Source organism: Photinus pyralis, unplaced genomic scaffold, assembly GCF_008802855.1.
Source record: "Photinus pyralis isolate 1611_PpyrPB1 unplaced genomic scaffold, Ppyr1.3 Ppyr1.4_LG9, whole genome shotgun sequence".
In the NCBI taxonomy this organism is placed as follows: domain Eukaryota; kingdom Metazoa; phylum Arthropoda; class Insecta; order Coleoptera; family Lampyridae; genus Photinus; species Photinus pyralis.
The window spans coordinates 13336400-13362585 of record NW_022170878.1 but is presented as its reverse complement, the minus strand read 5'-3'; the positions used below and the strand labels follow the sequence as shown (position 1 = coordinate 13362585).

General features: G+C 39.4%; 3 protein-coding genes across 3 annotated transcripts; 2 read left to right on the top strand and 1 right to left on the bottom strand.

The window, feature by feature from the left end:
• The first annotated feature begins 2077 nt into the window (after positions 1-2077).
• LOC116179993 (myosin-9-like) lies at positions 2078-7111 on the top strand. The gene is made up of 8 exons (XM_031499814.1): positions 2078-2089; positions 5512-5671; positions 5717-6080; positions 6127-6376; positions 6419-6583; positions 6628-6726; positions 6771-6883; positions 6929-7111. Exons 1-8 carry the CDS (start codon positions 2078-2080, stop codon positions 7092-7094), a joined length of 1329 nt encoding a protein of 442 aa, XP_031355674.1. The 3' UTR covers positions 7095-7111.
• A 1796-nt stretch (positions 7112-8907) lies between these two features.
• Positions 8908-13014, top strand: LOC116180908. Its single transcript, XM_031501088.1, has 2 exons — positions 8908-10011; positions 12904-13014. The coding sequence occupies exons 1-2, from the start codon at positions 9076-9078 to the stop codon at positions 13012-13014; spliced, it is 1047 nt and encodes a 348-aa protein (XP_031356948.1). The 5' UTR covers positions 8908-9075.
• On the bottom strand, positions 13003-17987 carry LOC116180907 (tubulin-specific chaperone E-like). The gene is made up of 7 exons (XM_031501087.1): positions 17843-17987; positions 17573-17780; positions 17320-17523; positions 14210-14398; positions 13778-14162; positions 13385-13673; positions 13003-13337 (listed from the first exon to the last, which is right to left on the bottom strand). Coding segments are annotated over exons 1-7 (1572 nt in total). The 5' UTR covers positions 17844-17987; the 3' UTR covers positions 13003-13041.
• Between the last annotated feature and the right edge of the window lie 8199 nt (positions 17988-26186).

Here is a 26186-nt window from a genome sequence, read left to right as displayed (position 1 = left end):
GTCCGTTAACTTGCCCCCCCCCCCCACTGAGAGATTTGATAGTCGTATTATTTTGAAATGAATGCGCTCGTTATGCGCCACCGATAATAACTCTTGCGCCATTATCGTTTTTTAGAAATCCGAAAAAACATGGGGGGGGGGCAAGTTAACGTGGCCCCCCCCCGTACATATTTTGTCCCTTGTAACTAGGTCACCTCATACATTTGGTTATGCGCTCAATTGCGCCACTTGAATTAAAGCTAGCGCCATTACGGTTAAGCCGTGACAAATTTTCAAAAAGTGGGGGGGCCAACTTAACGTTTTAAAAAGTTACTTTTTTTAACATCTTTTCATACGAAATTGTACTCTCAGGTATGCGCTGAAATGCGCCGTCAAAAGATATCTTTGCGCCATTATTGTTTTTTGGATATCCTTAAATATATTTGGGGGGAGGGGGGGGCAAGTGAACGGAATCCCCCATAACGCATTTTGCTACCGGTATTTGTGCCACTTGATACATCTGGTTATGAGCTCAATTGCGCCACTTGAATTAAAGCTAGCGCCATTACGGTTAAGCCATAAAAAAATTTAAAAAAGTGGAGGGTCTAACTTAGCGTTTTCAAAAGTTATTTCCGGAAGTGCGTCCATTTTGAAAATATTTTACATCGATTCGGCCTTCGGAGTAACTCCTAAATACAAATTTTAAAAACCTACCTATTTTACTTTCTCAGAATCGTTTAACTAAAGCTCCCAAAAAAACACCCTGTATAGTGTTTCTGAAACACTATAATGGCGCCAAGATTTTTGTTTACGGCGCATTTTAGCGCATGATGAAAGGTACGATGTAGTAGAAAAAACATGTTAAAAAACGTAACTTTTGAAAACGTTAAGTTAGCCCCCCCCCACTTTTTAAAAATTTTTATGGCTTAACCGTAATGGCGCTAGCTTTAATTCAAGTGGCGCAATTGAGCTCATAACCAGATGTATCAAGTGGCACAAATACCGGTAGCAAAATGCGTTATGGGGGATTCCGTTCACTTGCCCCCCCCCCCAAATATATTTAAGGATAACCAAAAAACAATAATGGCGCAAAGATATCTTTTTACGGCGCATTTCAGCGCATACCTGAGAGTACAATTTCGTATGAAAAGATGTTAAAAAAAAGTAACTTTTAAAAACGTTAAGTTGCCCCCCCCCACTTTTTAAAAATTTGTCACGGCTTAACCGTAATGGCGCTAGCTTAATTCAAGTGGCGCAATTGAGCGCATAACCAAATGTATCAGGTGACCTAGTTACAAGGGACAAAATACGTACTGGGGGGGGGGGCTACGTTCACTTGGCCCCCCCAAATGTTTTTTCGGATTTCTAAAAAACGATAATGGCGCAAGAGTTATTATCGGTGGCGCATATGAGCGCATTCATTTCAAAATAATACGACTATCAAATCTCTCAGTGGGGGGGCCAAGTTAACGGATCCCTGCAGATGACGATGTTGGTATAAAACAGGTTAGGGGCGATTATTCCTGGTTGATACAATGAAGCGGGCTGTAAAATGGATCTTCCGTCGGATATCTTTCTTCTATGAATTTCTTACGACGACGTTTCCCTTTTTTACATTAATTTCCAATGTTTATATCGTACAAGAGACCCTCGGGGCTACGGTCGGCTGGATTTCCGGGCGCGATGGCGGATTATTAAACCTCTTAAACGTCACTACTAAATAAAACGCATGCAAAAGTAAAATGAGCAAACGCAAATGGTGCCACTGCACTAATTTCCCAGTCGCTTCCGTTTTATCAGTCGTTGATCAAGTTGGCGTTATACGACTGACTGTACCCTAACGTTTTAAGATACGAGCCTACTCATTCTAAACAAAATAGTTCATTCATCTTTCACTAAACACAGAATTCGTATTTTCCCGTAACGAATTGAACAACCCGAACCAGTCCTCTACAAGAAAGACGTCCAGGTTTTCAAAAATTGGTCGGCTGTTAACAACTCCAGAAGGGAGCAGGCGCACAGAAGTGAACAAGCTTTAAATGGAAGATGCATTTACACGTCTCCCGACACCTTACCACCAATAATCCCCATAGGAATGATGACAACAGATGTAAGTGCTGTGACAGGGAAACAGAAGTTCTTCAGGTAATATTTAATGGCACTTGTAACACAGAAGGATTTAATGGTGAACATTGTGGAGTTAGTATTCTGCTGGTACTAAACGGAGGATGTACCAGTGAATAAGACGTAACTATTTAAATGATGTTATCCTTCACAAAGATTAAATGCAGGGTAACGTTCATATTCTCTTAGTAAAGCGGTTATTAAAAGAAGGATCAGGAGCACAACTTTTAGTTAAAAAATGAATCTACCTTTACCACATTACCTTTACACTCGGAACTGCCTTACAATGCACGGCGGTAACAATTTTCATTTTTTAATTCCCTGATATGGGCTTGACAGGGAAACATAAGTTCTTCGGGAGGCAATTAATTGCATTTAAAGTACGGAAAACTAAGAGGCTCTGGAGTTTACAGGAAATATTGTAGAATTAACGGTCTCCTGGCAACAAAGCCATGAAAATCTTAGGAGCACAGAAGTAGGAAGGTGCAATTTGAGAGCTTGCTCTCCCAATAAAACGCAAATGCAGCACTGGCAATAACGCAAAAGTAGGTATAGGAATTGTTAGGTTAGATTGAAAAAGAGGGTATTCATATTTTTCTAGCAGCACTCGACGGTAACAATTTTCGTTTATGAATTTCTTGCTAGGGACTTGACAGGGTAACTGAAAATCTTTGGATGGCAATTAATTGCATCCGAAACACAACAATGTGAGATCCTCTGGGGTTGACCGGAAATAGTGTAGAATTTACGATCTCCTGGTAAAAAGGCCATAAACATGTTAGGAGCACAGAAATAAAATGGGAAACGCACTTTAAAGCAAGCCCACCATAGGAATTGGTGAACTAAATTCAAGGAAGAGGGCTATTCGTATTTTTCTAGCAACAACTCGTTCCGAAAACCGACCAGGAGCGCAGACGTAAACTACCTCTTAATAAAAAATGAACGCACGACAGTAAAAGCTTTTAGCTGATTCGGGGCGTGACAGGGAAACAGAAACGCATAGCAGTTCATTGCATGGGAAGCAGATAAGGGTACGAACCTCTTAGGTTAACTGGAAACGATGTGTGTTACAGTCTTTTGACAGCAAAACCTTAAAAAGGGTAGGAGATAAGTGAATTTGAAAATTTTAAGAAGGTACAACTGTTAACAGCACAATGGTATAGAGTTTGTTATATAAAACTAAAAGAGTAAAGGAATTTATGTTCTTCTAATAGCAACCCCTTCCAAAAAACAAAAGATCAGGAGCACAGAAAACATTCCTTTAGTAGAAAACGAATGTGCGCTTCTTACATTATATTTACACCAAAAACGCCCGAATGACGGTATAATTGACAAGTAAAGGTCAGCCATGAGCGTCAGGACAGGAGAACAGAAGGTCTTCGGATGAAAACAATTGCATCTAAAACACAGAAGGGTGAAACCCTCTGGCTAAAACTGGAAAATAGTGTGAAATTAGTAGTTAGGACTAAGACCACAAAACTAAAGAGGAAAGATAGTTGACAAGAAAATAGAAGTGAATACTAATTAATGTTTTCCAGAGAACAGAACTTTAACTGTGTATTACTGGATTGTTGAAAAATAAAGTGTTAAGAGCACTAGCCTTCGAGTAAAACCGTGTTAGTCTGACAGGAAAACAGAGACCAATTAATTGTATTCGGCGCGCAGAAAAGTGACAGTATCAGGATCTAACTTCGAACAGTATGAGATTAACAATATCCTGGCTATATACCTTTCATAAAAAGAACTAGGAACGCAGTACTTAAATTGAAGCTGTGATTTATGTTCTTCTATTGGCAACCCCTTCCAAAAAACACAAGATCAGGAGCACAGACATGAACATTCCTCTGGTAGAAAACGAATGTGCGCTTCTTACATTATATTTACACAAAAAACGCCCGAATGGTGGTTTAATTGGCAAGTATAGGTTAGCCATGAGCGTCAGGACAGGGGAACAGGAGGTCTTCGGACGAAAAACAATTGCAGAATTTTTCCCGGAGTAGTAGTGGTAATAAATTGTTGAAAAACAGAGGGTTGGGAGCACTAGCCTCCAAGTGCAAGACTGTGTTAGTCTGACAGGAAAACGGAAACCAATTAACTGTATTCGGCGCGCAGAAAGGTAACAGTATCAGGATCTAACTTCGAACAGTATGAGATTAACAATATCCTGGTTACACACCTTTCATAAAAAGGACTAGGAACGCAGTACTTAACTTGAAGCTGTGATTTATGTTCTTCTATTAACAAGCCCTTCCAAAAAACAAAAGATCAGGAGCACAGAAATGAACATTCCTTTAGTAGAAAACGAATGTGCGCTTCTTACATTATATTTATACCAACAACACCCGAATGATGGTATAATTGGCAAGTATAGGTCAACCACGAGTTTCAGGACAGGAGAACAGGAGGTCTTCGGACGAAAAACAACATTGTTATTACGAGTTCTAACCAAAAAACTCAATCCCTCTTTTGTTATTTTTGCATACGCAAGGGAATAACTTCATATAAATCCTTGTAACAAAAGAAGTATACGATACCGGCACGTATAATTAATTTGTCCTTGACTGAATACGGTAGGTGATAATTTTATGCGATGGTAAACTGATACGTTAATGTTAACGCACTTTTGAGTCTTACTTCATTTAGCGGTAACTGCCGGAACTTTCCGTGTAAAGAAAAATACTCGGAATTGTAACAAAAGAGTTACGAACCGGCACGTTAATTAATTTGTCCTTGACGAATACGGTAGGTGATAATTTTTGCGATGGTAAACTGATACGTTAATGTTAACGCACTTTTGAGTCTTACTTCATTTAGCGGTAACTGCCGGAACTTTCCGTGTAAAGAAAAATACTCGGAATCGCAAGTTGGATTTGGAGATTCCCGAACAAACGTTAACTTATACTCGAGCAAAGCTCGGACGAAAAACTTGTTCATTTTTTCCGATGCTCGAAACCTAACAAAAACGATTTCCAGAACAATCCAAGGCTCTCCAAAGCGATTTGATTCTGGAAAGCTTTCCTTTACTCTGGAAAGCACATGGAAATATTTTGAAAAGCGTCCATGTGAATGTGAACTTTTAAATGCCAGAACAACCAAAAGCTTTCTAGTAAAATCCTCTCGTCTTTCCAGGGGGGGGGGGGGGCATTCCGATTGGTCGTGAGAGAAAGCTGGTTTACATAATTACTAGACGTCATTTTGAAAGGGGCATACACGAATTCACAATATAGGTAGGGATTAAATTAGAGAGAAGTTTTTTCGGGCATTCGGTTTTGGGCTTTTAGACATTCGGGAAAGGACAAATTGTTTAAACGCGTTGGTGTTCCCCTTGTTATATAGTAGTTAGTAGTATTTAGTTAGTGGTTACATGGCAAAAATTTAACAAGGTAGTCTAACATCTAATGCCTTTAGGAACTCGAACGAGCGCTCCAAAACGAGGCCAAAAAGCTTGAGGCGACCGAAGGTTTTCTGATCCAGGAGAAGCGCGCACTGGAAGATATCCGCTTGAAAGATGAGCACACGCGCAAATCGCTCGCCAGTTTAACCGCTCAGCACGAGGAGCTCTTGCAAAGTAAGTTCGATGCTTTTTAGGTAAGGCGCCGACCGTTGGTTTCAGAACATCGAAGGGCGCTTGACGAACTGTCCGCCGAGCAAAAGGAAAGGGTTCGCTCGGAGCAGCTGGAGGCGGAGCTCGAAGGCAAACGTAACCAATTGGAAGAACTGCAAGGCCGCGTCGAAAAGATGTCGGCGGACATGGACGAAATGCAGATATCTGTCGCGAACCACCGCGAGCAGTCTGCGCTGGTTGCTCATCTTAAAGAGGAGCTGTCCAAAATATACTCCGAGCACGAGCACTCTGTCTACGTAGTCGAAGAACTCCGCACGGCCAAAACCACTCTAGATCAAGCACTACAATCGGAAATGAGCAAAGCTCAAAACCAGCAAGCCTACTACGAGGGTTACATCGAAAAACTTACACGGTAAGTGTTGCACTAACTTCCCAATTTAATTGGGACGCAATTTCAGCAACCACAAGGAGGAGCGTGATGAGATCGAGAATGACTTGGTGAGCTTAGCTGAAGATTTCGATGAGCTCATGCTCAAGTACGATAAGCTAAGCGAAGAGCATGCAGCCCTGGCCAGGAAACAGAAGGGCGTGGTCGGCGAGCTTCTAACCGCCACGCAATTGGTTATCGATGAAAAGGTCTCTAGGCTCGAGGCCAATGCACAGATCAACCAACTGACGCAAGAGAACTTCAGGTTGTCGTCCGAGAAGGTAATCGACCATCAACTATCAGCGTCTCAATTCAAATTCAAGCTCCAAACGGATATCGCAAGGGAGTCGATGACGAACGACCTGAAAAGTTTGCAGTTAAAAGTTAATGACCACAACAAGGAAAGGAGGAAGCTCCAGACGATCATCACCCACTTGGAAAACCTAAACGCGAAGCTGGGCTTGCAGCTGAAAACTTCCGAAGAGAATGTGAGTGCTGGAAAGATATTCTTCCCCGTAAAAATGACTTTTAGGCTAAGCTCGCCCAGGATAAACTAGCGCAAGCAGAGAGTGCCCACAAAGAGCTTGAGAACTCACTCTCCGACGCCCAAAATCGGGCTTACATCAGCCAGGTACACCGCGTCGGCCACCCATTCATTTAAACGTGTAATTTTAGGAAATAATGCAAGCCGAAAAGCGAGTGTTTAACGACAGCCAAAAAATGAACGCCGAACTAAAGATCGAAATTGAGAAGTTGAGGCACAACATCACCGCGCTGGAGTTTCAACGGTTAGGCGCGCGCCGCCAATCGACGATTTGATTACGTTATTGCAGGTCCGAGGGAACTCTCCGTTTGCACGAGCTGAAGGTGGCGTTAAGAACCGAAGAGAACATCAACGAGGAAATGAGTAAACTGAACCAGGAAATCATTGGGGAGATGCTTCAGTTGGATAACAACGATCTCTTGCCGCAAGTTCTTGAAAAGTTCATTCGATCCTAAATGAAATAAAATTAGTAAACGTAATGCGGGATTTTATTGACTGAATGGGAGAGTATTGGCTAACCGTCTTGATCATTACAACACTATTCTAGGTAAAGTCACGTTTATTTACGGCAAACCCCCAATGAAAGATGCTTAGAAGAATACGTACATAACTTTTCACGTTGCTGGATTATTTGAGAGTATTTCAATCTGGCCTGTTCGGCGCTAATTTTAGCCACGGGGCCTTAGCTTGGGCTCACAGGATCTCCAACGCTTTTTTTAGGTTATCTCTACGATGGCTCAAGACCAAATTAATTTTTTCGCGCTATTAAAGTTTTACAATGACTCAGCGAATTCTACCACGGAATTAATTAATTAATTGTTTTGGATTCTACGCACCAAAGTTAATAAGAAAAAGTGTTTTCCCGAGAAATTTTGGTGCAGTCGATTTTTGGTAAAAAAGGAATGTTATACACTGCCTTTTTTTGAGCCTCGAAAGAAAAATTGTCTCAGATTGATCCGGAAAAAATTTTTTTTTATGAAATGTGACCTGTACAATTCATAATTTCAAACAGTTCCAAGATTGGGCTACTACTTCAAAAGTTACAGCCCTTTGAATTTTTTTTCGAAATTGGTTTCTAGTCTATATAAGTCTAATCGAAAAAGTACGAATTGTTTTGGATTCTACGCACCAAAATTAATAAGAAAAAGTGTTTCCCCGAGAAATTTTGGTGCAGTCGATTATTTTGCAAGACTCCGTCCATCTTGAAGTGCCATTTAAGGAAAACTAAGTCCAAGGCGGCTATTAATCCCATAAATTCAAAAGCAATTTCAAATGAAGTGTAGGTACTGTAAAGGAAACGCTCCAGACATGACGTCACCTTTGGCGCTCTGGAATTTTCTACGCGCGCGATAGTGGGATATGTATAGGAATATTCCAGACTTATCCGGTAAATTACGCGAGTGTTCTTCACTTACATTGCTTGCGTGTATAAATGGTTGCGGACCGAACATCGCAAGCAGTCTACTATCGAACGAGATCGAGTACAGATAAAACATAGAGCGCGGAAATATAAATTACGAAGTGTGTGATATAAATAATCGATATAAATTGTACGGTTTTTATAGTGTTTTAGTTTTGTTTAATAAATATTGATATAAATCGAACCCGAATTTATAAATAACGTTACAGTACATTACCTAAATTTCCGGGCTTTCACAATCTTAATAATTACGATCATTATTAAACAAACTTTTCACAATTTCACTGTTTTATTTAACGTTCCTTCCCTACTGTGCTTCAGGTCAAAGCGTGTCTTCAACTAACGTAAGGGGGCCCTGCCTTGTATGTTTTATCACGTGCGACTTTTCAAATTTAAGTGGGATCTTGTTTAGTTTTGGAGGGAATAGTCATTCGGGTGGCCGTGTTTAAACGTTGCCAGGTTGACTTTATTTCCGTTTATTGTAGTGTGAAGTTAGCGTAGAAACTGGGGGTTAAGTACACTACAACTTGATGGCTAAGAATAAAATCTTGCCTTCTGAATGAAGTACGTCATGTGTTTTAGAATTTGCAAGAAATTTCAAAAGCCAAAAATCCAAATTCTCACTTTTATTCAGAGCTTAACCTTAATACTAAACAAATATAAAATATTTTAAAGTGACTAAAAATACCTATAAAATGAATGAAAAACAGTAAGAAAATTTAAGAGTGTATAAGGAAAGCAAAATGTCTACATGAAAGGTGTGTTGCCTAACCATAGGGGTGTGTCATCACCGCACTTATATAACTTTACATGTACTTCGGTACTCATTTAGTACTAGCCTCGGTAAGTCATAAAGCTGGTTATGACGCATTCAGCATTGTTTATTCATTGTTATAAATCCTTGTTGGATTAAACAGAATGCGCTCATAATGTTCTGAATACCTCCCAAATTCAAACAGAAGTTAACCCCACTTTTCAAATTCAAACTCTAACCTCAAATATCACCAAAGTCAACAATGGAATTTATATCGAGTGCTCGTTTAGACAAATACAAATCAATTTTAGATCAAATCGATAGCGAATACAAGAAACACGAACTGTTAAGCAAAAAGTTTGAAAAGATCACAAATCAGCTGGCCGCAGTTCGGCTTACAACCGAAAAGCCTTTGTCCACAGATATCTGCAAGGTTTTCGTTAAGGTTTACGACTCGGTGTTCGACCTATTCTTCTTATACGGCGACGAAGAAGCCCAACTCGAACTGGAAAGCTTGTCCAAGTTTCGCGATTGTAAATTTTACGTTGTCGAAGTGAGCATCTCGCAGGCGTTGCTTCGAAAGTTTACAAGTCGGAACTGTATTCTGCACGCCTCTGTCAAAAATGGTCGGTTATCAGTGTCGAAAAGCGTGTCGGTTTCTAAGCAGCACCCGAACAATCTCCATTTAATCGTCGTCCCCTTCGACTGCTCCGCGGAAGACGCGACCGTCACCGCCGCCCTCCACGTGAACCACGACAGTACGTGGAGCACCCTTCCGCTTTCGACAGTGGCCGTCGACGTCTCCTACCACTTCACCACACGCCGGTGCCTTTTTCAGGACAATCCCGTCATGCAGATCGCCAAACGGTACAATCGCGTCTTCGCCGAACGGGTCGTCGAGTACTGTTTTAGGTGCGAGTGTAGCACGAGACACTTCTTCAAGTCGGTCGTTAAGAACTGCTATCATCGTCTCGATCCCGAGATTCTCACACTTTTGACCGGCAAAAGTGCCCCGGTCACCTCGGTGGATTTTTACGTCCGAGGCGAGCAGAAGGGCACGCTAAAGGTTGACAGGACACAAAGTACTTTAACGGTTTCGTGCGGCGTGTATGATTTGTGCGCCATTAAACGGTACTTTGTTCGGCAAATTGTGCAGGAGAAAGTCTCGGTCGACAAAGCGTGGCTCCATGCATTTGTAGTACGTAGTTGTTACCTTAATTTCTAATTCGGAAGGTACTTCTAGCATTTTTTAGAATTTTTCTAAAATTTTTCTAGAATTTTTTAGATATTTTTGAATTTTTTTTTGAATTTTTATGTACACAAAACTTGGTGTGGTTTACTCCGAGGGCAAAATTCGAGGCAAAATCACTGTATACTGTAGACAATGTACACTAGTATTTTCTAAAACTCTCTAGAAATTTTTAGAATTTTTTTAGAACTTTCTAGAATTTTTTTTAGAACTTTTCTAGAATTTTTTAGATATTTTGGAATTTTTTTTGAATTTTTATGTACACAAAATTTGGTTTGGTTTACTCCGAGGGCAAAATTCAAGGCAAAATCACTGTATACTGTAGACAATGTACACTAGTATTTTCTAAAACTCTCTAGAAATTTTTAGAATTTTTTTAGAACTTTCTAGAATTTTTTTTAGAACTTTTCTAGAATTTTTTAGATATTTTGGAATTTTTTTTGAATTTTTATGTACACAAAATTTGGTTTGGTTTACTCCGAGGGCAAAATTCAAGGCAAAATCACTGTATACTGTAGACAATGTACACTAGTATTTTCTAAAACTCTCTAGAAATTTTTAGAATTTTTTTAGAACTTTCTAGAATTTTTTTTAGAACTTTTGTAGAATTTTTCCCCGAACGCACATGCAGACATACATTATTTTATACAACTTAAAATTTTGTAGAATTTTTTTAGAATCTGTTAAAATTGAAGTATACAAAATCTGAAATGGTTTACCCCTCAGCAAAAGGGAAAGGTAAAACTGAGTAAAACTAAGTTTGGCATATTAAATTTTTTTTGGCAATTTTTGGGACCAAATTCGAAAATTTTCCTCTCAATTTTCTCATTCTCCATTGTAGGTCAAACCGATTTTTTGAGAATTGTAATTTTTGATTATTAAGTTAAACTTTTCGTAGCCTGTCTTTTTGTGAAACAATTTTTAGTTGGTCAATTTTTGGGCTGTCAGATACTATATTGTTTTGTGGATTTTGGCTGGTGTGGGAGGTATGGAATACCCCCCTGTAAACAAATATCTTATGACTGAAGATTCATTCCAGACCCGGTTGCACAGGGTGGCCAAATAAGAATGCGAGGTACTGTATCTGGGAACCTGTCCATCGTATAGGCTTGCGGTAAAAAAATTTATTACTAAAACGGCCACGAGAAAAACTTGGAAATTATTTTTAAGTTTCTGCAATGGCCGCTAGGGGGCGTAACTGCAAACTGGAATCTAAAAAAGTGATTTTTCTGTGAATTCCGCTATATTAACCTAACAAAAAAATGTCCGGTCTTTGAAGTTGACGATAATCTGAACAATTTTTCCTGTATCTCTAAAAATGAAGTGGTGGGGGGTATCCAAAGGTTTCCGTAAAGAACACTCTGTATCTTCGAAACGACTGAGCCGATTTTAACATACTCGGGTTAATTGAAAAGAGTTATTCTTCGGCTACAAATATTATAATATTTGAAGTTTAGTTAGTTTGGCATATCGCCGCTTGAGGGCTTTTTTCGACATTCCGGCAGAAATGGTTAATTTTCTCTAAAAATTTAAATGCGTTGGTTTGATTTTTTTTTAATGAAAAAGTAGCTAAATGATACCTAAACAAGCTCGCGAAAACCGCATCTCGATATTTTGTTCCTAACCTAAAATTTAGGCCAAAGAAAATTTTGTACCCTCAAAATTTTATTTTTTTAAGCTAATTTTTCCGGAATTATTTTTATTATATAATTTATGGCCCTAAAGTGGATCGATTAATTTTTTTGAGAAAATTAACCATTTCTGTCGGGACGTCGATAAAAGCCCTCAAGCGGTGATATGTGAAACTAACAAAACTTTTGAACTAACCCGAGTTTGTTTAAATCGGCTCAGCCGTTTCGAAGATACAGGGTGTTCTTTTCGGAAACATTTGAATACCCCCCCCCCCCACTTCATTTTTAGAGATACAGGAAAAATTGTCAAACAAAAATTGTTCAGATTATCGTCAACTTCAAAGACCGGACTTTTTTTGTTAGGTTAATATAGCGGAATTCACAGAAACATCACTTTCTTACATTCCCGATTGCAGTTACGCCTCCTAGCGGTCATTTCAGAAACTTAAAAATATTTTCCAGGTTTTGCTCGTGGCCGTTTTAGAAATAAATTTTTTTACCGCGAGCCTCTACGATGGATAGATTCTCAGATACAGTACCTCGCATTCTTAGTTGGCCACCCTGTACATTCTTCCCCAACATGTTTAGTACCCTAGCCCTTGCGCGATAATTTTTCAAAACTTGTTATAGCTGAACATAGCTCTGGGGAGTACGGAATACCACGCAGTATTCCAATTGTTTGGATTTTTGCTGTAACGTTTATGGGAGAGGGCTCAAATCTAATTTTCTTGAAAGTTTAAAGGGGCCACACGTTTATGACAATCTTCTGGTGGTATATTTTTTAATTTTCAATATTTTTTGCCCGATATCTAAAGTCCCATAAGACATTAAGGATGTAAGACTCTTTTTTAATATGAGCAGCCTTGCCTGACTGTAGACAATAAATGAATTGTTAGTAATAAACACGAACAAAAGTAAAAAAAAAAGCGCGTCAAGCCGCGTGGGGCCCAGCCCGAGGTATGTACGACAGAACGTATCATAAAAAAGCAGATTACATGATACCTTTGAAGCAAGCGTTTTTTCCTAAAAAAGATATCAGTTTCAGGTGATGATTTATTGGGGTTTAACTGCACTCATATAAACGAGTGTAGCAGTAAATTATTCGTTTGTGAGTTGCGGTGAACCAGTTTCGTAACCTTATATTTGAATGTCAATTTATCTTGAAACAGTCGATTATAAAAAGGTTGACTAATTTAAATTGAACTTGCAGGTGATCAAGAGTCATTTACAGGCGGAACTGTGCGAGCGTCCGCTCCGCGCGAAGGAGCTGTGTTCGATATACGAGGAGCTACGAAAACTTGTAGGCGAATTAGCTATATAACGTTTATTATTAATAAATTTATTATTATCACAATGTTACAATAATTTTATCACCATCTTGAACGGAATAGAATCCCAACTCCTTGCCCTCGTCGTTCAGCTCGATCTCGATTTCGGACGCGAGGCCGCTTACGTACTTTAAAGTCGGCCTGGAGGACAGGGCGAACAATTTTTGGGCCAGCATTATCAGTTTTTGAACGAGTATCGTCGGTGGCAGCTTCTTGGTGCGCGATTTTTCATTATGCACAAATAACACTTCGATTAAAGACACCTTGATGACGGTCTGCTTGGCGGCGAGCTCGCTCTCGTCTGGCGTACCGTACTCTGCAAGAGATGGTTAGCGCTCGCCGGGACGTGTTAGAAAAACTCACTTTCGATGAGCGTTTCGTAGCGATTGTGCTGCCTGATGAACTGTAGCTTTCGCTCGGCGTCACTTTGGACACTCAGCCATTCCAAGCCGTACTTTTTTATATAGTCGTATTCGGCGCCTTTTCGTTCGTCCGAACGAAGTACTGCGCCGTTGAGAACCTGCAGGTTGCCAATTCGAGCGATTATTAGCTGTATGCAGGTGGCGTACGTTTCCGATTCCAAAATTGGATTTTTTAAAAAGCGAAGATCTTCCAGGCACTGTAGTTTGTCAAGCTCCCCTATCGACTCCCACTGGAAACAGTCGATTATACATAATTAGTCAGGCTAATCAAAAATTTCCACGTGATACTTCAAGCACGTGGCGAGAACAATTACAACAATCAATTAATACCTACGTCACCAATACGATTGCACGATATCACCAGCTTCTTCAAATTAGGAAACATATTCGACTTCTGAAAGTAAATTCGCGTAATTCCCGTATTTTCGACGTTCAAATGTTCCAAGCGCGGAATCGCCGCGAGCTTACAAACTTCCTCCCAACCACCGATCGGATTTCCTTCCAAGTCGAGTACGGCGAGATTCGGAAACAGACCTTCGGGCGTATCCAAAGTTGTAATTCCGTTAAGCGGCGCTCGCAACTCGTCCACGAACGGATAGACCCGCCCCAATTCCAACACGGTATCCCAATCCAACCGCATCGTGCCGCAGATTAACGACTTTAACTTCGGAAATCGATAATATCCGTAATCGGTCGGCATCTCCCCCATAATGTTCTCGCTGCAAGTTCAGGGATTACACGCGGGGGAGGGGCGTCGAAAACGCACCTGACATTCAACCACTTCAGCAGCTCCAGCTGAAGGCAAATGTTGAAGATGGTCGTCCATTCGGTAAACAGATTCTTCGAGACGTCGAGCTCGACGACGTGCGGGCAGAGTTCTCGCAAACCGACCTGACCGTCGATGTTGCTGACGTTCTGCAGTCGCAAATTGATCACCTCCAGCTTCTGGAAGTTGCTGAAACCCAAAATGGGTTTAGTAAATGTGCGCCAATTTCGTTGGAAACCGGCAAAACACTTTAAATTTTTTCTCTCACATATTAAAATCTCGTGTCACTGTTACGCTACAGGACTGCAGCACGTCACTGGTGATTATTATTAAACAATCCACTCGCTGGACTGCACGGACCGAATATAGAATGCTCGCAGTGTTACTCCCAATCGACAGAACGTTTGAAACTGTGACTGCCTGCAGCTCAGTACACAAATGGCATGTGTCGGATGAGCCATCGCTATATATTCGTTTTGATATTGTACAGGGTGGCCAAATAAGAATGCGAGGTACTGTATCTGGGAACCTGTCCATCGTAGAGGCTTGCGGTAAAAAAATTTATTACTAAAACGGCCACGAGAAAAACCTGGAAAATATTTTCTGCAATGGCCGCTAGGGGACGTAACTGCAATCTGGAATCTAAAGTCACTAGATATAGAAAGTACCGCAATCATCCGCCATTTTTGGGCAAATTTGCTGCCAACTTAAAAAAATTGACAAATAAAATCTGAATAGCTGTCATTTTTTATAACCTAACTTCATAGTACTGTCATGTTTTATAAAAATATATACAGATATCTCCAAACAGGTGGAACAATCCCTAACATTAAAGTTACTAGAATCTGGTAACTTCCGCCATTTTTGGGCAAAAATCATGCGTCCTCTCTAACACACGCGCCCAATGGATTGCGGTACTTTCTATATTTAGTGACTATTGGAATCTACAAAAGTGATTTTTCTGTGAATTCCGCTATATTAACCTAGCAAAAAAATGTCCGGTTTTTGAAGTTGACGATAATTTGAACCTTTTTTGTTTGACAATTTTTCCTGTATCTCTAAAAATGAAGTGGTGGGGGGTATTCAAAGGTTTCCGTAAAGAACACCCTGTATCTTCGAAACGACTGAGCCGATTTTAACAAACTCGGGTTAATTGAAAAGAGTTATTCTTCGGCTACAAATATTATATTTGAAGTTTTATTAGTTTCACATATCGCCGCTTGAGGGCTTTTTTCGATATTCCGACAGAAATGGCAAATTTTCTCAAAAAAATTAAATACACTGGTTCGATTTTTTTTTCATGAAAAAGTAGCTAAATGATGCCTAAACAAGCTCGCGAAAATCGCATCTCGATATCTTGTTCCTAACCATAAAATTTAGGCCAAAGAAAATTTTATACCCTCAAAATTATATGATATGTGAAACTAACAAAACTTCAAATAGTGTAATATATGTAGCTGAAGAATAGCTCTTTTTAACTAACCCGAGCTTGTTTAAATCGGCTCAGCCGTTTCGAAGATACAGGGTGTTCTTCACGGAAACCTTTAAATACCCCCCCACCACTTCACTTTTTGGAGATACAGGAAAAATTGTCAAACAAAAATTGTTCAGATTATCGTCACTTCAAAGACTGGACATTTTTTTGTTAGGTTAATATAGCGGAATTCACAAGACATCACTTTTTTAGATTCCAGATTGCAGTTACGCCCCCTAGCGGCCATTTCAGAAACTTAAAAATATTTTCCAGGTTTTGCTCGTGGCCGTTTTAGTTTTTTACTGCAAGCCTCTGCGATGGATAGATTCTCAGATACAGTACCTCGCATTCTTAGTTGGCCAACCTGTACAAAGCGAAGCGGCTGTAGTTGTATAAATAAATCAGAGAACAACCAACTGGGACGTCCATTATGCAGGGGTTGTGGCGAGGAAGATGAAACACCACACTGTCATCTACCATTGTGAGAAACACAAGAGGAAGTAACAACGGTGCGCCCTATCAAAATCCTAGACTAGATACAGGTATCCTTGAAGGGTAGATGAGCACAATAGACCAAAAGGTCGCAGTGCAACAACCGACTGGGACCACCCCTAGTACTATAACACTCCAAGGAACCCCAACCCCTGCATCCTGAAGTGCGCAGCTATTGGCCGTCGCCCTGAAACAAGGGGACGACAGCGCAGGCCCGCAAATCTTCCATACTCCAAGCAAGACCCCAAGACTTAGGCAACCCATCAAACACGGCTCTGATTTGCAGTCCCTCCAGGCTTGAATATGGTGCTGCCATCGTCAACCTCAGCAATTCAAAACCTCTCTGGTTTTAATAATAAACAGGAACAAATCGTAAAAAAGGCGCGCAAATCTTCCATACTCCAAGCAAGACACCAAGACTTAGGCAACCCATCAAACACGGCTCCGATTTGCAGTCCCCCCAGGCTTTAATATGGTGCTGCCATCGTCAACCTCAGCTATTCAAAACCTCTCTGGTTTTAATAATAAACAGGAACAAATCGTACAAAAATTGTGGTACACAAAACAAATTTTTCCATTAAAACATTTTTTATTCAGAATACGGCACGTGCAAGTTTCCTAAGAGAAGATCTACGATAATCAGCATAGTTTTCCAAGGTATTGAAACAGTTTGTTCAGATTCAAAGTAGATTTGCTAGATGGTTTGCACAGCAAATTCTAGCAAGGTTTCTAGTAAAAGTTTTTAAAGTAATAATAATAATAATAAACGGTTCTCATTTGAGAGTTCATCAAATGATTTATCATTAACTGAAATCTTAATAATCTGAAGACTAATCAATCAGATCACATTTTACTGATTCAAAGCACTGCTCTAGCAATTTCTGTGGAAGTGCACAATTTCAGTTGGAGCACCCTGTATACGCATTAGCAGATTTTGTATATTCCCGTTTTTCGGGAACTATGTGTATCAAAATTGAAAATGAATTGAAAGAAGGGGGTTACTACCCCGAATGAAAATGGACTGCCTTCAACACAACTTTGATGTTCCAAGCATTTTTGTGTTAACAGTGGGAGTGCACAATTTTAGTTGAAGCACCCTGTATACACATCAAAAGATTTTGTACATTCCGAATAGTGGACTTACCTTTGTTTACTGGCGATCTCGTCGAAACCGACAAACTCCAGGAAGGGCGCGTTCATGGTCTTCTGAATACTGTACAGTTCCGCTTCGGTCAATTTGGCAGCGGCCTCGTCGTCCATTTGTCCGTAACGCGACGTGATCGCTTTCATTACCGACCGGCCGAGGTGGACCTTCTCGGGTCGTATAAAGGAACCGGACGTCGGCGTCCTAAAACGTAACTACAGCAGGGCGGCGGCTCGTAATGGCCCAGACCTACCTCGTGCAGAAATAGCTCACGCCGTTAACGCTACCATTGTGCTTCCCGCGGTCGCTGTAGTCCCAATCGACGCCGAGCCAGATGTTCGTGTAGCCCTCGATTAAACCGATATACTTAACGGTGCCGAATGAGCCGCCACTCTCAATTCTATCGCCGATATTTGCAGTTTTTATTGAAATCATCTCATCTTCGTGCTTTAAGACCATCACTTATTAACGAGAAGAAACAGTTGGGAAAAAGTTGGGTTAAGTTGCCGACTTGCATTAATACTTGCGATTAATAAAGTTGCATATTTCCTTTAACAAAAAATCAATAAGTTTTAATGACTTATGACTATAAATTTGATTTAATTTCAGTTTATTGTAGAAATCACGATTGACATTTCTTTTGTTGTTAATTTGAATGCCAAATGCGTTCCCATTTCTTAAAATTTTCGCCCGTTCAAATTTATCCCACTACTTAAACGTTTCTTTTCTGAAATTATGGCAAATAGTGTGAAATCCTAAGAAAAATCAAATATTTCTCTTATAAAAAGCATTCAAGAGATTGATTAACAGTTCATTATTGTTTATCACTTCCCTGTACTCACACACGTAAAATTACAACACGAGAGCGAATTTCACTAAAATCTTTTTCGTCCACTCGCGTCGATTAAATGCCCTCATTTCAAGAATGTTCGGCCTCTTTTTCGAAAATCCATTAAGTCTTAAGTATCATGTACGAATTCGAAGGACTCTAAGAATTCCTCGAATCGAAGAACCTGACGGATACTCAAGATACGAGAAATTCGAATAATCCAAAATAATTTAAGAAATATAAATAATGTGCTAAAATCTATTAATTCTTTGACGATTTTCTTTTAATAATTTACTAAGGTAGCCACCCTACCCGTTCCTGATACTATCTTCACTTTCCAGAACTACTCCCCCACTATCTTTCACCTGACTCACTTGAGTAAAGTGCTTTGAAACTCTATATCTGGCTCTAGTTATGGTGTCTCGCCCCTTAGCCTGTAAATTATCCTTCACTTTCGCAGTACAGGTTCCGAAGTGGAACCATTGTGCAATGAGGTTCCAGGAAAAAGAAATTCCTCTGGGTGTATTATATCACTCAGAAGACACAAGTTCCTTAAGGGAATCAAGATGCTCCTGGGAAGGGAAAATGATCATCACCAGTTTCTCTGAAAGGGGTTTCTTTGTGACCTATGGAGACCTAGACATAAGTTTACTATGACAATATCCCACCATGATAAAAGAACATTGTCAGGACTTGGGGTGTTCAACCCACGATCCAGAAGCGCAAAAAGTTCCTTGTCGCAAGGAAAAAGATGTTGACGTCAGGAAATTCGCCTTTATTTTAATTTCTCAAAAGAAGGTCACTTTAAATTCAAATGTCAACAATTGCGCACACTGCAACCCTATAGTTACCTATTCCATAAATAACGTTCTACTTACCTACCCACCTTAAAATATCACACAAACGAGCAACCTCCACGACTCGACTCGAAAGAGCAAATCATGTAAGACCCATATTCTCAAACACCTAATAATGATAAATTACTTTGATAACGGTCTCAATTTTTCGTGATCTTTCAATTACGTTACGTTTTTTTAACCTTACGCAAACGATAATTTTTTCCTCAAACATCTACGATTTTATTACCGACATTTGTTATGACACTCCCAAGTGCACGCAATTATAGAAGATATAGTAATATTGCAAAGACAAGGTCTTCTTCGTGAGCCCGAAGGCAAATATTTAAGATGTTTGTTAATACTGGTGTTGTTGGAAGTCGTTATTAATTACGTATAGATAATTCGGGGCTTGCGGAAAACTGTGAGGTGGCCGCCATTGAAAGTAATTTTGTTAGGTCACCTCGTTTCCATGTTTGATCTCATTTGTGTATATTTAGTTCTGATGCGTTTCGCCACGGAACAATTACAAGGATCAGGAAGTGGACGGAACGGCGATTACCTCCCCAAACTCACTTCCTCCTCACATTTTGAGGGAGTGTCTGTGTAGCAGGAATGATTAAAACGTTTTGGGGTTGAGGGGGTAACTGTGAGAGGGAAACGCAAATTGTTCTGCTGAGAGTGACTCCCCTTACCAAATTTATTAAATAAGGGGTTGTTTAAGTGTTGGTTACAGATTATTTAAACATAATCTATCAAAGAAACAAAAACGTTCTGTGCACTACGTAAAGTAACAACCTCCACAATATATGAATGCTTTATATTCATATTTATATAAGTTATAGACTAGAAACCACTTTCGAAAAAAATTCAAAAGGCTGTAACTTTTGAACTAGTAGCCCAATCTTGGAACTGTTTGAAATTATGGATTCTACAGGCCACATTCTATAAGAAATTTTTTTTTCCGGGTCGATCTGAGACAATTTTTTTTTCGGGGCTCAAAAAAGGCAGTGTATAACCTTCCTTTTTTACCAAAAATCGACTACACCAAAATTTCTCGGGAAAACACTTTTTCTTATTAATTTTGGTGCGTAGAATCCAAAACAATTCGTACTTTTTCGATTAGACTTCTCAATCAAAAGTTATGGACTAGAAACCAATTTCGAAAAAAAAATTCAAAGGGCTGTAGCTTTTGAATTAGTAGCCCAATCTTGGAACTGTTCGAAATTACGGATTCTACGGGCCACATTCTATTAGAAAATGTTTTTTCCCAGTCGATCTCAGACAATGTTTTTCTGACCTCAACGACCTCTCAATCAAAAGTCATACAACCTTCATATAGGCTCGGGGGGTATTCCTACCCCCCAGACCGTCCGGTGACCGAAAGAAGAGCTGTGGTCGCGATCAAGGACGAACTAATTCAGCGCGCCAGTATATTTTCGTTACCATACAGAACTATTGTTAAAAATTCAGAGTAGTTGTTCACTCCCCGTGAAACCAGTAAGGGAATTGCACTCTGTCACTCCTAGAAAACTGCAAGGAGGGTCGTTTCCAGTCTAATTTTATATCAACATCGCACCTATTACTTGAGGTTCCGTTATTCCATTTATATAAAATTAATCTTTAAAAAATCATCGTAAATTGCAATTGATTGAAAAACGAACTTAGGAAAATTTTAATTTATATGTTCTTAAAGAGATTAACCTAAGGCCAATTGAAGGGGTTTTCTATTGCATGTATTTCACCATTTAACTAGAATTGGATTTGACAGATCCTAGCGCTCCCAATAAAATCCTACATTAAAAAAATTCATTCCCGAACCCGGATTCGAACATGGGCTCTTCTTGTCTGAAGTTAGGCATCTAATCAACAGACTAATGTCGCAGGCATGTATTGAGATTTATATTGGTAATTCAACTGTACGGACTTGGTGGATATTTCACTTTAGTGGGTCGAGATATCGGTCACATTATACGACTAGTCAGTTTTCTATGTTCTTTTAGAGGCTGGCGAATTATTCGAGCGTACTTCGAAGATCCCATCCCTGTCCTACTTTTTCCTCCAAAGTTACGCGAAGGTGATTTATGTGCAACACTTGTATTTCACCCAAATAATAAAGTACGCCGTCATACCTACCTATCCCTTGCACGCGGGGATCGTTTAATTATCCCATTCCACAAACCTGCTGGCGCAACCTTACAATTAATCGCGTTTAAGCTCCAGTCAGCGAGCACCTTTGAAGTGACTAATTCCGCAACCCCTGCAGCTTCCGTACATTTAAGTGTTCCGATTTTGATCCCGAAAAAAGTTTGATATATATATATATATATTATATATATATATCCTTCATTATCTAACTTTCCTTTACCCTTCAAAATTTCTCTCTTATTTTTCCATATTAATTCCGCGGTACCTTATCTACGTCAATTGTTCTGCTATTGCTTTAGGCTCGCCTCTACTTTCAACCATTCCTTCGTGCTTTCTCTCTCTTTTCTTTTTCCATCTTTACTCCTTTTTTCGTTATATTGTTCTGTGCTCCTCTTATTTTCTTTTTCCAGTTTTTTTTCTTTCCTATCGGTTCCTTTTTTCCTTATCCAATTGCTTTTCCCTTCTCTTCATTTCATTCCTTAATCCTATTTCTTCCTCTACTTACTCCTTCCATCAATTCTATCAATTCGCTCCCTGCACTTTATGGAACTTCGGAAACTTTTCCAGGCGTCTGCAGTTCATGCAACTTAATTAACCTCACAGATTTCTGATCTCCAGTCGCTTCTGTAGTTTCACAGGTTTCGTGTCCGTTTTTAAACAGTCACAGATCCTGTAAATTCTCCTACTCTGCGCCAGTTCTTGTATTTCTTCAGTTTAAGCGGTTTCTCTAAGACCCGTAGCTTCTGGGCAAGCGGCTCCGTCCAGGCTTTTCCGCATTACTCATGGGAATTGTATGGAAGGTAACGAGACAGGCTCCTCGAAAGAGGGGACGGCTTCTGGTGGTGGTCCAGTTCCTATTAACAAGAAGAATAGGACTGCCCCGCCAGGAAGCGCCAGGTCGATGGTAAAACCTCCCTCGGGTCGTGCGGGTTCTGCGCCAAAGCCTAAGACTGTGTCTGGGTCGTTAACCAAGAGGAGCGACCCGACGCCAAGGACCAGGACGAGGAATTGAAAGACAAAAAATTGAAGTATTTCCGATTATAAATTTTTGTAGTCCTTCCTACATTTAAAATGTAAGGTTCATTTGTTTTTAGTTGACTTTGTGGTAAACAAAGAGCAGAATTGAAAGGGGTTTCTTTAAGTCGACAGGGGTGACTTTAAGGGCAAGTTTGGACTGAAAAAGAAGTTATTATCACAGTATGGCGTCTCCCGTGCAACATTTTAATCAAATTGTTGCTAATTAGCTACACCGACCATTGTTCAACGTTCTCATGTGACTGCGAAATCGATCGCCTTCAGATTTAAATATTTCTCTCTTTCTCGCTTTTGATAGACCTGCAAATTTATAACATTTTTTTTATATAAGAAGAGAGCATTCGGGCCGGTCAAAAATTCCCGTGTGATCACCGCCCAAGACTGTTAATTATGCAGATTCCGGCCGAGTGAAATAGAATTACATCACGTGCACCACTAAAGGTTGAATCTTTAATAATATGCGGCATTTCATTAAGAGATTGTGAATCCTCCACAACCTTCAACAATCTCTATTGTAATAAATTTGCAATAATAATAATCCAGATTTATATGTCATATCTAAAATGTAGAATCCTCTAATTGATCGCTCACTTTCCAATTCGCTTTGCATCTTTTGCAAATCGGGTCGTTCGGGTACGTGGAGGATTGCAATTCTGCGGGCGACTTCGGTAAAGGAGTGAAAGTGACGGCAGAACTGAGACTCGCGGTTATAAATGGTAGCCTTGACCTTTCTTGGTCATCTGGTTTTATATTTGATATTGTTACATAATTAATGTTGTTATTTACGTTTTCCTGTTACTCATAAGTATAAGGCACCTTCTCTTGGGGTTACAGAAGCTACATAAGTGGCAGAAACTGTTGAAGAACGCTGAAGATAGCCCTTTAGATGCGTTTAAAAGTCCTAAAACTCTTTAGAAGGATATAAAGGATCTTGAAAGCCCATTAAGATTAAAATGTTAAATAAGGCTAACCTTTTCATAATTGACACCCTCAGTGGTATTACCTGCATGTTCCTGTGTGTTCTACGTATTAAATAAACTGAATTGTTGTATCATAAATAAAGCAGACAATGTATTTGGCAGTATTTACTGATTTAAATGTATAATTCAGGTAACGTATCGACTATCTTGAAGAGACATTTAAATTTGAGCATAACGTTTCCACTTTTTTTGTCATAATTTGCCAGTCCGTTGCTCATGACCCCTGCTATACAAGGTACAGAAACAGTATTGCCTATTGCACAGGAATCGGAAATTCCACAACGATTAAGATCTGTAAAAGTCATTGAGCGATTTCATCAAATCTTCTTGTCACGCGATGTTGCAATTACTTCCATTTGTCTAAAGAAATAAAAGGCATAGATAGCCGACCGCCATTTTGTAAATGAACCAAGATGGAGACCACTAAACGAATGATCTTCCGACGTATTGCAAAAAACACGTTAATTACGTAACATTTTTCTAAGTTATCCGTGAACAAAAAATTTAATTAATTAATATAATGAACAGCGCGGTTGTTTGCAATTAAGAACCAATAACATTTTAAACTAGTTAGACATTGAAGAGTCTCTGTTGCAAGATTTTTTAAAGTTCAAGAAAGAAAACATCCTCATCGGGCAACTATTGGGTTAAATTTAATAATAGTAATGATCCACTCGGGACCTTCACATTGCGGCAGCGGAAATAATAATGGCGATCTTCTGTAATTAACAAAAATTTTCTGAACTTTCACTTTACCTAATCTAATTAGGCAGATTTATGCGGTCGCATCGCAACCGAGAGGCGAGTTTTAGAATTTCTTCGCGAAGATTTGCCCTTAATTGGGCGAATACGCTCGCAATTATGATTAATTAATAATACTTAGGCTAGACTAACAGTAGGTGAGGTGCTGCTATTATTTCATAACAGAATTTGTACCGTGTGAATCTCTACTTTGCAACGTGAGCGGTTATTATCGAACTTTGTGATTTTAATAAAGCGAATCGGACGTTTCTCAGTTATTTTTGGGTTTTTAATCCCAAGCTAAAAGGTAGGTATACGAAGACTTGGTTATATTTTTTGAAAACTTACCACAAGAGCGCTAAGGGATGTACGCCACTGATATGAGAGTCTTGCAGACTGGGTGTGGGTGCCCTTGTGGTAGATCGTAGTGCCGGGGGTCCAGCATACGAGGACTTGATTACCTTTTCGAAAAAGTTACCATGAGAGTGATAAGCGAAATAGAGAAGGAACTTCTTTTTTGAGAGGAGTGCTATGTGGCTGGGGGATATTCCACTATGACAGACTTAAAAACTGAGTGCCCTTGTAGAAGGTCGGAGTACCGGGGACGATTTTGCGCCGTATTTATGGGGGTAAAATACAACTAGAGGGCAGCACTTTATTAAGGTACTACAGGGAAAGTAGGAGATGGGTAGGGGGGAGGTGTAAGGAGACGAGATATCAAGAAAAGATATTTAGGAGCGATTAAAGAGACTGAAGAATGGGAAAGCGGGAGGGGGAATGAAATAGGAAATCATATTTCTTATAGATCCTATAATCCTTTCGGCGTTCTTGAAATTCATGTAGGGTGTCCTTTCCGATGACTGACGTCCTGGACGAGGCACAAGTTTTATTATGTCCCAATTTTTTTAAGCTACTAGCTTGAGAGGGAGGATTTTCAAAATGTCTCTCGGCGAAAAATCCGAATTTCCCAACAGTTCATTATTTAATTACGCATAACCGTAATTATGATCACAAGGTGATTTAATTACTAATAACAGAGACAATTTATTTGTTCTTGACTTCATTTTTCTTACAACACACGTTTTACCATGTAAGTAAATTTATAAAAGGCACCTGTACGTATAAATCAAGCGTAATTGTTTTGTACGCAAAATTTGTTCTAATGATATAATCACGAAGTTGCCAAAAAATTAATATTCATTTAAGGTCGTAATTTCTGATCACGTTCATTGCACTTTTTACCTTTACCATTCGTGGATAATGTTTATTTACATTTAAAGATTTTTGTTTTTTAACGTAATTTATAACTTCCTTCTTGCAAAGTGGAATATGGAATATTTTAATGAGCACGTTTTGAAAATAATTAGCGTTAAGCAACTCATTTATGTAACAGCCCGCAAATTCGGCGGTTTAAATTCAGAACCTTCACCTTTTCTCCAAAAAAAAAAGTTCTCGTAATGGGCCATTTACTTGAAATCACGATTACTATACCGGTAATCAACTACAAACATCAATTTCCATGTGTACTGGAGATTCCAGAGTGCGTAGGTACCAGACACAGCTTTAGAAGCCGCAGTAGCTACTGTACTCCTATACAAAGTAGTTCTTGTAGTTTCTGTAACAATTAAAACATCTATATTCTGTAAATTCTATAAATTTTGTAGATTCTGTTAATTCTGTGGGTTTTTGCGGGTCGATCTGAGACAATTTTTTTTTCGGGCCTCAAAAAAGGGCAGTGTATAACCTTCCTTTTTTACCAAAAATCGACTGCACCAAAATTTCTCGGGAAAACACCTTTTCTTATTAATTTTGGTGCGTAGAATCCAAAACAATTCGTACTTTTTCGATTAGACTTTTCAATCAAAAGCTATGGACTAGAAACCAATTTCGAAAGAAAATTCAAAGGGCTGTAACTTTTGAACTAGTAGCCCAATCTTGGAACTGTTTGAAATTATGGATTCTACAGGCCACATTCTATAAGAAAATTTTTTTTCCGAGTCGATCTGAGACAATTTTTTTTTCGGGCCTCAAAGAAAGGCAGTGTATAACCTCCTTTTTTTTACCAAAAATCGACTGCACCAAAATTTCTCGGGAAAACACTTTTTCTTATTAATTTTGGTGCGTAGAATCCAAAACAATTCGTACTTTTTCGATCAGACTTCTCAATCAAAAGTTATAGACTAGAAACCAATTTCGAAAAAAAATTCAAAGGGCTGTACCTTTTGAACTAGTAGCCCAATCTTGGAACTGTTTGAAATTATGGATTCTACAGGCCACATTCTATAAGAAAATTTTTCC